Source organism: Muntiacus reevesi, chromosome 2 (genome assembly GCF_963930625.1).
Source record: "Muntiacus reevesi chromosome 2, mMunRee1.1, whole genome shotgun sequence".
In the NCBI taxonomy this organism is placed as follows: Eukaryota; Metazoa; Chordata; class Mammalia; order Artiodactyla; family Cervidae; genus Muntiacus; species Muntiacus reevesi.
In genome coordinates, this window is record NC_089250.1 from 65,213,594 (window position 1) to 65,225,265 (window position 11,672).

Sequence of the window (11,672 nt, forward strand, 5' to 3'; positions counted from 1 at the left end):
GAAAAGAATCTAAACAGAATTTGAGTGTAGGTTGGTAAATTAGAGAAGTAACAGAGTTTGTTTATACAGGCTTCTCAGCTGTGAATTCCTGTCTCTGACAATAAGGGTGTCTGTCCTTCCACCTCCAGATGCAGAAAGTGAACCTTTCACTCAAGAGATTTATTTCCTGCTTTTCAGGGAGACAGAAGAGGATCAGAGTTTTTCTTGTTTTTTAGTTTCTTATATCAGCGCTTTTCATGCAACTTCAGATAATTAATATGCCATGGTATAGCCATTTTGGGGTAGCCCACTCAGAGCCCCAACAGTAGTAGTCCCTTTATTATTGGTTTTGGTAACAGAGCTGAAGACCAGAATCAGAGCCATGGCTTTCTCTTTTCCTTGTATCTTCCACAGCATCTTAACTCAGCAGCTCCAGCCCTGCTGTGACACCTCAGAAGGGATCATTTTGAAATGTCACAGCTGCCACTAAGTCACATAGAGCAGTGGAGCTGGCTGGGAGAGAGGTGCGAGTCAGCGGTGGGTTTTTAACATTCCCGTGTAGATCCTTGAAGAAAAATTAAAAGCAGCATTCTTATTTTCAGCCCAAAGATTTATATATTGTATTTTTCCATAAAAAATGAAGGATGAGTTAATTAGTTGTAGTTTAAGTTGAAGGTATGATTTCTAAGTGTAGATTTCTAAGTCTATAGCTTCAGCAACTATAGAGCGAAGCCTCCTGGAAAGACAAGAGGGCTGAGGAGGCATGTTAAGTAGCCTTGGGGCAGGTTCAGCTCTCCCTTTCTGCCTGGCTCTCTGGCCATTCCTGTGATGAAGCCGTTCTTTGACTTTAATTCAGCATGGCAGGTCACGTTTCAAACAGGGCCCTTCATAAACTTCGTCATGCATAATAACCGTTTATAATTCTTAATTGGAAATAGCTGAGCAGTGGGTGATTTTTATATACCATATGTCCTATAGCACAACAGGGCAAGATAGAGGAAAACAGGCATCTTGTTACTGGAAATCTTATCAAATCAAGCCCCTGCCTTTGGTGTTATTTCTAACATAATTTTTGTTGTGTGAATACTTCTTAGCAAGAAAAAAAGTAGGTTTGACACTTTACATTTTGATCAGTATTTCTTATATGATTTGCTAGAGGAAATGCTTGCAATTTTTGTTTGTTTTGAAAATGAAATTCCCCTCGAAAGGTCATAGCAATGTCAGCCCCTGTCATTTCTAACCATCTTATTCCCCAGCTCATCTGCAGCGTGTCAGGTCTGGCTTACCGCTCTAACCAAAAAAGGCAAAGAATGTGTCAGCCTTGCTTCCCTCGGCCAGTTGTCTCCGTGCACTGTGCTGGGCTGTGTTCCCACAGTGTCAGCTGGATCCATAGGAAGCAGGGGGATGTTGGACACATTTTCTACTTCTAGTTCGAAGAATCTGTGAGGCAAGATTCCAGAATTTTGCCAGGAACATAAATCCTAGGCTCAGTCTTAGAGCCACACCTCCATCCTTTACCTCCTCTGTTTTCAGTGTTTCTTGGCGATCACAGAAGCCCAGGCAGTTCATCACGCATGCCTGCTTCCCCCTCCACAACCTCCCCTCCAGGACCCCACACCAGGGCAGCAGCAGCCGCAAGTCTGGGGGAACACCTGCCCGTTTCATGGCTCCCCATGGTGGGGGTCGGTGGGGGGTGTTTTGCTGCAGTGAGTGCCTGTAGCAAACGGCGGATTCAGCTCAACCCTTCCCCTCTGCCGCCACCCCAGTGTAAATTATGTGTGAGCAGGGAAGGAAAAGCAACAACACTTCCTGGTTTTGTCTTGTCTTTTCTTGCTTACCTGGTAGTGGAAGAAAAGGTGTGTCTGAAGATACAAGTGCGAAAAAGCCATGTGAAGTGTGGGTGAGGTGAATCAGCTGGTGGGGAGAGAAGACAGAAACAGGAGCAGGGCAGAGGTGGCATCTGCTGGTGTAAACGGTGCAGGGCTCCATCTCTTGAGTTCCTGGACCAGGCAGGGTAGTGGGAGCCTTAAAGGCTGAGTCCTCTGTTATACACAAGTGTAAGGTATTTTAACCAAGGAGCATGTGACCACCTTTTCGCATCATTTGTCTATGTGGTACTTGGTGTGCTGAAGAGATTGTGGGATGCAGCACATTTCAGTGAGTCAAAAGAATTTGAATGGGTCTCATCACTTGGAAGTTGGTTTTCATGGTATCTCGAAAAGAACCCTGATTTCTGCTGAGGACAGGAGTTCCTGAGGGCTCAGTGTGGAACCTTGCAGGAGCAGAGCTTGTGAGTCTTAGTTATCAGAAAACAAGACTAGTACGTTGAGGAAAAAGACGCTTGGTTTCTCCTTAGGTCTGTCTCGTTTGCCTGTTTAGAACCTAAGAAAATAACAGGAAGGCGGCTATCAAGGGTGTTCCCTACCCTAACAGAGGGAAGAAGTGGAAACAGGTAAAGGCTGGATTTGTGTCTGGGGGAGTAGTTCTATTTGGATTCATGCTTAATTTTCTGTTGGTCAGTGGCAGCATTAAGGGCTTCCCAGGTGGCTCAGTGTTAAAGAATCTACCTGCCAATGCAGGTTCGGTCCCTCAATTGGGAAGATCCCTGGAGGAGGAAATGGTAACCCACTCCAGTATTCTTGCATGGATAATCCCGTGGACAGAGGAGCCTGGTGGGCTACAGTCCATGGGGTCACACAGAGTCTGACCCAAGCTGTACACATATACACTTGGGAAAAGGCTGAGTCTGATTTTAAAAAGAAAGGTTAGGATATCACAGAGTCAGTTACTACTAAATCTATTTAGGGGACTATAAAATTACTATAGCCTCAGTTTGACCTAATCAGAGCTTGGGGTGAATTCTAACCTGTTTGTCTTTCCTCAAGGCATTTAGTGGGATCATTCAGCTGTCCCAGTTAAGCAGCTACGTATTTTAACAGTTTTGTTTGTTATTTATGTTTGTTTTTTTGGCTGTGCCATATGACTTGTGGGATCTTAATTCTCTCCCTGTCCAGGGATGTTTTAATAGTGTTAAAGGCAGTCTTTACCTGTATTTAGATATTCAGAGTATATACCTAGTGGCTCTTGATGATACATTTTAACCAGTTGGCCGAGTCACCATTTTTCAGAACAGTTTTAGGTTCACAGCAAAGTTAAGAGGAAGGTACAGAGATTTCCTGTATACTCCCTTACCCCCAGACCTGTATTGTCTCCCCCACTCCTCAGCGTCCTCCAGATGGGGTACATTTTTGCTCTTGATGAGCCTGTAGAGTGAGTAGTGAAAGTCCTTCAGTCTCTTTGCAACCCTGTGAACTGTAGCCCGCCAGGCTCCTCTGTCCACGGAATTCTCCAGGCTAGAATACTGGTGTGGGTAGCTGTTCCCTTTTCCAGGGGGTCTTCCCAACCCAGGGATTGAACCCAGGTCTCCTGCATTGCAAGTGGATTCCTTACCATCTGAGCCACCAAGGAAGCCCTGATGAACCTATGCTGACACTATATGAATAATTACCTAAAGTCAGTAGTTTATATTAGAGTTCACATTGATGTTGGACATTCTGTGGGTTTGGACAGATGTGCAATTCCTCACTATAGTATTTCCACTACCCTAAAAATCATCTGCTTCACCTATTCATCCCTACCTCCTCCCTCCAACCTTTGTATCCATGGTTTTGCCTTTTTTAGAATGTCACATAGTTGAAGTCATACAGGAGTTAACCTTTCCAGATTAGCTTCTTTCACTAAATAATATGGATTTAAAGTTTTTCCCTGTCTTTTCATGGTCTGATAGCTCATTTATTTTTGTTGTTCAGTCGCTCAGTCATGTCCGGACTCTGCAACCCCAATGGACTGCAGCTCACAAGGCTTTCCTGTCCTTCACCATCTCCCAGAGCTTGCTCAAATTCACGTCCATTGAGTTGGTGATACCATCCGACCATCTCATCCTCTGTCATCCCTTTCTCCTCCTGCCTTCAATCTTTCCCAGCATCAGGGTCTTTGCCAGTGAGTCAGCTCTTCACATCAAGTGGCTGATAGTATTGAAGCTTTATCATCAGTCCTTCCAATGAATATTCAGGGTTGATTTCCTTTAGCATTGACTCGTTTGGTATCTTTGCAGTCTAAGGGACTCTCAAGAGTCTTCTCCAATTCCACAGTTCAAAAGCATGAATTCTTCAGCACTCAGCTTTCTTTATAGTCCAACTCTCACATCCATACATGACAACTGGAAAAACCATAGCTTTGACTAGACAGGCCTTTGTCAGCAAAGTAATGTCTCTGTTTTTAATATGCTATCTAGGTTTGTCATAGCTTTTCTTCCAAGGAGCAAGCACCTTTTAATTTCATGGCTACAGTCACCATCTGCAGTGATTTTGGAGCCCAGGGAAACAAAGTCTGTCACTGTTTCCATTGTTTGACCATCTATTTGCCGTGAAGTGATGGGACTGGATGCTATGATTGTAGTTTTTTGAATGTTGAGTTTTAAGCCAGCTTTTTCACCTCCTCTGTCATCAAGAGGCTCTTTAGTTCCTATTTGCTTTCTGCCTTAAGGGTGGTGTCATCTTCATATCTGAAGTTATTGATACTTCTCCCAGCAATCTTGATTACTAACTACTTGTGCTTCATCAAGCCCAGCATTTTGCATGATGTACTCTGCTTATTTAATTGAAGTTAAATAAGCAGGGTCACAGTATACATCCTTGACGTACTCATTTCTTTTTAGTGCTGAATAATATTCTGTTGTTTGGATGTACCAGAGTTTATCCACTCCCCTACCTGACGTCTTGGTTGATTCCAGCTTTGGGTAATTATGATAAGGCTGCTGTAAACGGTGGTATGATGGTATTTGTGTGGGCACGGATATTTAACTCCTTTGGGTAAAGGCCAGTAAGCACAGTCATATGGTAGGAGTATGTTTGGTTTTGCAAGAAGCTACCAGATTGTCTTCCAAAGTAGCTGTACCACATTGCATTCCCACCAGTGGTGTATGCGAGCATTCCTCTTGCTCCGCATCCTTGCCAACACGTGGTGATGTCTCTTCTGCACTCTTGACTATTCTAGCAGGTATGGGGTGGTATCTCAATGTTGTTGTTTTTAGTGTTTATTTTTTGCTGTGCTGGGTCTTTGTTGCTGTGTGCAGGCTCTCTCTAGTTGTAGCAAGTGGGGGCTACTCTTCTGTTGCAGTATGGGGGCTTCCATTGCAGTGGCTTCTCTTGTTGCAGAGCACAGACTCTAGGGTGTGTGAGTTTCAGTAGCACAGGCTCCAGAGCCCGGGCTCAGTAGTTGTGACAGATGGTCTCAGTTGCCCTGAGACATGTGGGATCTTCCCGGAACAGGTATCAAACTTGTATCCCCTGCATTGCAAGGTGGACTCTTAACTACTGGACCACCAGGGAAGCCCTCAGTATTGTTTTAATTTGCGTTTCCCTGATGACATATGATGTCTTTCACATTTTCTCCCAGTCTCTGGCTTATCTTTTCATTCTCTTGGCAGTCTCTAGAGTTGAAATTTTTCATTTTAATGAAATCCAGTTTGTCATTTCTTTCATGGATCACGTTGTTGATGTTGTATGTAAAATACTGTCTGCTCTCCTTTGTATTGCCTTTGCTCCTTTGTCAAAGATCAGTTGACTGTTTATATATTCTGGGCTCTCTATTCTGTTGCACTTATCTTTTTGTCTGTTCTTTTGCCAGCAATGCGTTCTTGATTACAACAGCTTAAAGTAAGTCTTAGAGTTAAGTAGTGTCTAGCTTTGTTCTTTTAATATTGTGTTGACTCTTCAGAATCTTTTGCCTCACCATATAAACTTTAGAATTAGTTTATATCTTCAAAATAACTTGCTGTGGTTTTGATTGAGATTGCCTTGGATCTGCAGATCAAGTTGAGAAGAACTGACATTGTAAGAGAATTGCATCTTCCTATCCATGAACATGGAATATCTATTTATTTACCTCTTCTGTGTTTGATCATCAGAATTTTGTAGTTTTCCTCCTGTAGATATTTTGTTAGCTTTATACTTAAGTATTTCATTATTTTAAGGCTAATGTAAGTGATATTGCGTTTTAATTTCAATTCCACTAGTTCATTGCCAATATATAGGGAAGCAATTGACTTTTATATATTAATGTTGTATCTTGCAACTCTGTTTTTTAATCCTGTTCAGTGGCTCCTGCTTTCATCCTTTGTCTAGTGATGCCCTCCTCCTAGGCTCCTGAACCTGCTCTTAAAATAGAAATGTCTGTGGGTAGTGAACAAGAAGACCTCCGTGGGCCACAAGGAGGTGTGGGCCTGACCCGTCCACTTTCATAGTGGTATGAAAAGAGGACTTGAATGTGGAACATACTTCCTTTCATTAAAATAAAGTTTCTCTAATGATATCTAGAATATAATAGCAACCTAAACATGATGAGATACCCTCCTACCCCTTGTGCTTCTCAAGAGGAATAAATGGGATTTTTTTTTTTAAGATGAGAGTTGTTTGAGTTTAAGATGGTGTGGGAGTGTTAATCCGATCAACCACCTTTTGACCTCAGGTGGACTTGCTAAATTAGTCTGAGGATCGCCCAAGAGTACGGATCCCTGGATTCTGATCCTGGGTCAGCTCTCCAGAGATGCGGTGATTTTCAAACTGTCCTTGAGGAATTCCTCCTTCAACTGAAGTGCTCTCTGACTGCTCTGGATGGCTCTGAGTTGAGGTGGCTTTCATGTGTCAGCTTTGGTCAGAGGATGGTCACAGGGAGCAAGGGGTAACTATTACCCTTTTTGTACCTAGAATTCAGGAATAGTTCAATACATGAATCCATGTCCAGTAATAGAGAATAGGTCTCCTCTGTTAGCTTCCTGTGACATCTGTAAAAGCAGAGAAAGCTGTTTGTAGAAGGAAGAACAGAGAACTTTGACGTTTTATTAATAGAGCCACAGATTTGAAATCAGTTGTTTGTTTCAAGAATGAAAGGTAATTACTGGTACATAACCCCAACTTTTATATATTGTTAATTCACTGGGCAGCTGTGCAGACACTTCCTGTTTGCGGGGCAGCGCTGGGCATAGTGGATGCTGAGGAGGCAGTTGGGTCTGGTCCCTGCCTTCTGATGCTTACTGGTTTGTTGGAGTCACTAGGAATAATTTACAGAAGTCATTATTTTAGTTGTGTTAAGTCTACAGAGGAAAGGAAGGGGATGTCAGCAGAGCTTCCTTTCTTGTCCCTTGTCTCTGTTTGAGGGCTTGTGTGAGCAGCTCTCACTTCAGGGGGAAGCCGACAGCCCGCAGTCACATGGGGGCAGAGCCTCCCTGCTCATTTCCCCGTTTCCCTCTCCCACTCCTTGCTTGGAATTTTTCTTTACAACTTCAGCTAAGTGTTCTTCTTTTAACCTATTTCCTATCTTATCACTCTTGTTCAAACCTTTTGCCTCTCTAAGTATGTGAAAAGTGTCTGGCATGAAGGAATCTAGAACGTGAAGAAAAACCTTATGGCTGCTCCACTTCCTTCATTTTCAGATGAAGAAGGATGGAGGAAAGGTGGGAACACCACAGTCACACCGGAACTTGGGAGTCGGAGCCAGAACTAAGCCCAGGGCTTTGTGTCTCAGCTCAGTGCTCTGTTATGTTCCTGTAGGAGAGGCTTTAGTCAGCAAGAGCCCAGTCTCGGGAACCTCCTTGTCTTTGCAGAAACACCAAAGAGGGTGAAAAAAGAAAAAAGTCAAGCCCCAAAGAAGCCATAAACCACAGATGTCCTCTGGCCTAGAGTTGTTACCCAAGACCTTTTAGCTGGGAGCTGAGGAAAGAAAATAGTATATTCAGTTCCTGTCATCAAGAGAGTCGTATTTTAGAGGAACGTAGAACTCTGACACGTGGAGAGAGCACCTAAGAGCAGTCCGTTAGGGGTGCAGTGCCCAGGATGGGGGCCAGTGCATTGGATGAGGAGGAGAGATTTTCCTAGAGAGGCGGGACTCAGCAGTTGGCGAAGGAGCAGAGTCAGGACCTTGCCAAGCGCAGGAGAAGAAAGAGAGCCCTTCAGGCTCAGGGGGTCCTGAACAAACGGCCAGGGCAGGCTCTGGCCTGTGCAGCATGTGGGCAGGAGCTGATTTTAGAAGACCTTGCACTCAGATCAGTCATGGAGATAGTGTGGCACCCTGCTTCCCTTTATCAGAGGAGGGACTTGATGAAAGCTGGGCTTCTGAAAGATAAGTCCAGGGGCATGTTTAGGGGTGACTGCTAGAAGGCCTCAGCAGGGCCTTGCTGCAGTGCCTACGTGTGGAACACGGAAGTCCTGACCCAGGTGGTAGCGGTGGGAATTTTGAGCTTCTTAGTCCTTGTCTATGAAGATGCTAACTCTGGGTTAATCTAAGTTTAACACAGAAAATACAGTTAGCTCTAGAGTGGTTTTCCTAGTCATGTCTAGGTGGAGCCTTCAAAATAATTGTAAAGCTCAAGCATTATTTTATCTTACAAAGTATTTTGAAATAGATAAGCACCAAAGACACTACAGATACCAAGCATCACTTTTTAGTTCCAGATCTCAAGCACTCAGTTAAGTACCATTTAATTCACTATTGCCAGTATCGAACTTTAGAGCTTTCGTTTTTTGTGTAAAGTCTTGCTTTTGAGCATTTGAAAACCTGAGCCTGGTAGCTTAGCTGAATGTGTGAGGGGCTGTCTGGTCAGGAGCACGTAGACCAGGAGGCTGAGAGTATCTGTATCAGCTCCTTAACGTAACTGTATTCTCCTCAGGAATATAAACAGAAGCTTGTTTTCTCTTTGTCCTTAACGTAACTCTTTGTCTCCTCAGGAATATAAACAGAAGCTTGCTCGGGTAACCCAGGTCCGCAAGGAACTCAAGTCCCATATTCAGAGCTTGCCAGACCTCTCGCTGCTGCCCAACGTCACAGGGGGCTTGGCCCCCCTGCCCTCTGCTGGTGACCTGTTTTCAACTGACTAGGGCAGGTGGCATGCCCCAGATTCCCATCTGTACCAGCAGAAAGAAGCGGGCACGTCATGGTTGGAAATAACCTGGAAGCCCCTGGTTCTGTCCCTCGTTCAGTCAGCCCCCATCCTCAAGAAAGAACCACAGACTCTGATTCTCCTCCCTCTCCGGCCTCTCCTCTGTGGAGCACAATTGAGAACAGTGGCAAATGGAATCCAGTTTCAGTGTATACTTGGAAAGAATACAAACTCAGTTCGTGTTTCCATGCCCCTGTTGGTATTCCCTTTTTAACCCTCTCTGTACACCTAAGAAGTTATGAAAATCATGTGTAGAAGAATCTTGTCCCTCATGACAGCACTGTGTCATGAAAGCAGTTGCTCCGTTTCGAGCTGGGCTTGTTCAAGTTCAGGGCAGGCTTCTGCCCAGGGACTCAGGTCTGGAATCATTGGCTTTCCTGGCTGCCATCCTCCCCAGAGGTTGGAGGCACAACTGTTTTGAGCGTCTTTGCCATAAAGAGTTTGCCAAATCTCAGATTCTTCCTTGTTGTGACTTCTGGCAGTGTGTTGTCAGAGGTTAGGTGCGTGTGTTCTGTGAGCAGACTAGAGAATCTAGCAGTAAAGATTCAAAGCTGATCTGGGACATCAAGCCACAGTTCCGGGACAGACTCTCGGGGATCACAAGCCTGAGTCAGAAATAAGGTATTTGCTCAAGGTTCCTGTCAACCTTCCCAGGCTGCTCTGGTCAAGGGCCCCACCCTCTGTTCAGGAGCATGTTTCTAGAAACATGATCCTTGCCCCACATTGTGAAGGCTTGAAGGCAGTTATTAGAAATGGCACAGTGGGCCCCTGAAACTGAAGGCTTTCTGGGAGTCCGGGTTCTGCTGTCGCTTTGACCCCTTCTTTGGGGGAATAGGGCACACACTACCAGTTAATTCACTGCGTGGGCGCGTGTCCACAGCATGGTGACTAAACTTGAAACTCTCCCCTGCAGACCTGACACTGCATGCTTGTCTGTCCTTCGGTTCACACCACTGCACGTGTCCTTGTGCCCCTAGGAGGAGTGCTTTGTGTCAGGTGTCACTGAATAACCCACCTCGGGAAGGGGGGAAGTGAGGGATAGTAATTGGGGGGTTTTAATTCCATTATCATGCCAGCTGACATTATGACTGTATGATGTAGTTAGGATTTTTATCTTACTTTTAGTAAAGGCTAGGCCTGCTATCTGTAAATCATTCTCACTTGGCAGGCTGATTTTTGACATTGGAAAGGGCAGAAAACAATTTGCCCTAATAGTGTAATAGGAATTAGAGCCCAGAGGCTGAAATCCAAAAGCTATAAAAGGAATTCCTTGGAAGGGGCTTCAGAATCTCCATCATTTTGAGTTGCTCTTTTCAGGATTACCAGAAAAGCCAACTACATGTGATTCTACGTGTTCAATGTGTTAGAGCATGATGATGTCTGTTTTTAGAAGTGTAACAGGCTTCCCTTCAGGAAGCTCTCCTGCCTGCCATGAAGTGAAAACAAGGAAAAGTCACAGCAGGTATGCAGTTTAACTCTGTGTAGAACCTCGTAGCATTTAAGCTATTTTTCAGATTGAATACGGACTGTGTGTTGGTTGCATATCGACACTGCCTGTCGTCCTGTCATTATTAAATTAATGGGTCTGTCTGTAAAGTGTTCTCCCAGAGGCCCTAGGGCAGTAAATGACTTTACCACAATTGCAAAATAAATTCCAGTCTTCGCTGTATCTGCATATAAGTCCCCTCCCCTTGTGGTGTGCTGCTGTGGTTTGCAGGCGAGCTTGCTTCTAAACAGATCCATCATGGACGCACTCTATGCTTTCTTCCGCCAAGGAAGCAGAGTCTTACCAGCCACAAACCAACCAAAAAGGTGTAGAAGGTATTTGCTCTCATCAGCTAGATGAAAATGTTGTATAACATAATGGATTTTGCCCACTGCTGTGTTTTATCTGATTGAGTCTTTGACTAGAGATTGGTGTGTAATTATTACAGCAAGAGCAAGAAATGAAACTGTAGCAATTATGTAAATGAATGTGTTGACCTCTTAACACCTGTTACTAGTGGACTTCCTATGAGGAGGTTAGTCCTGTGTTTTTTTTTTCCAATGAAATGCTTTTGTTTTTTAACTCTCAATTCTCCCACATCCTCCCCAAGTGTACTTTTTACTTCATTTGTTTAATTTAAATGACCCTTTCCCCTTGTGCGTATGAGGTGACCAGGTGGGGTGGGGGTGGGGAGTTGTTTTGTGTTTTCCTACACTTAGGACATCCATCGGCCTCCAAGACCTTTCCTTTAGGTCATGTTCCTCAGAAAGTCTTCAATCTTCCTTTGTTTGTTTTTTTTTCTTAAAGAATATTTTTAAAACTTAAATTTGTATATTAATTTAGGACTTTATTTAGAAGTATAGGCTGCCATTGGCGGTAGCAGTATATTCTGAAATGTCTCATAGATATATATTTTTGAATAAAGATGGTGTTGTTGAATGACATTGTACAATGTTTCTTTTCCCTTCCCTCTTAAGGAACCACCAAAGCTTTCTTTGTAATCAGTGGGTAATTAGGACTCACCAATAGAGATTGTGCTGTCTGCACAGAATCCTGCGTCTTAGGAGTTTTTGTGACTGTTGGTGGCCCAAGAATACTCAGCTCTTACATAGAATTTTTTGGTTCTTTCCAGGAGGTCAGTTAGCTTTAATTAGCCAATCCACACAGTATCCAGGAGAGGTACCTCCAGAGTTTTATCCTCATTGTACAGAA

The 11,672-nt window shown here is 44.0% G+C and overlaps 1 protein-coding gene across 1 annotated transcript in view; it reads left to right on the forward strand.

Annotated features, from left to right (window-relative positions):
• The window catches only part of RPRD1B (regulation of nuclear pre-mRNA domain containing 1B), a 56,057-nt gene extending 44,655 nt beyond the window's left edge, over positions 1–11,402 (forward strand). Inside the window, exon 7 of the mRNA XM_065921983.1 lies at positions 8,763–11,402. Coding sequence (XP_065778055.1) covers positions 8,763–8,912 — 150 coding nt within the window. The 3' untranslated portion in view covers positions 8,913–11,402. The remainder of the gene's footprint in view (positions 1–8,762) is intronic.
• The last annotated feature ends 270 nt before the right edge of the window (positions 11,403–11,672 follow it).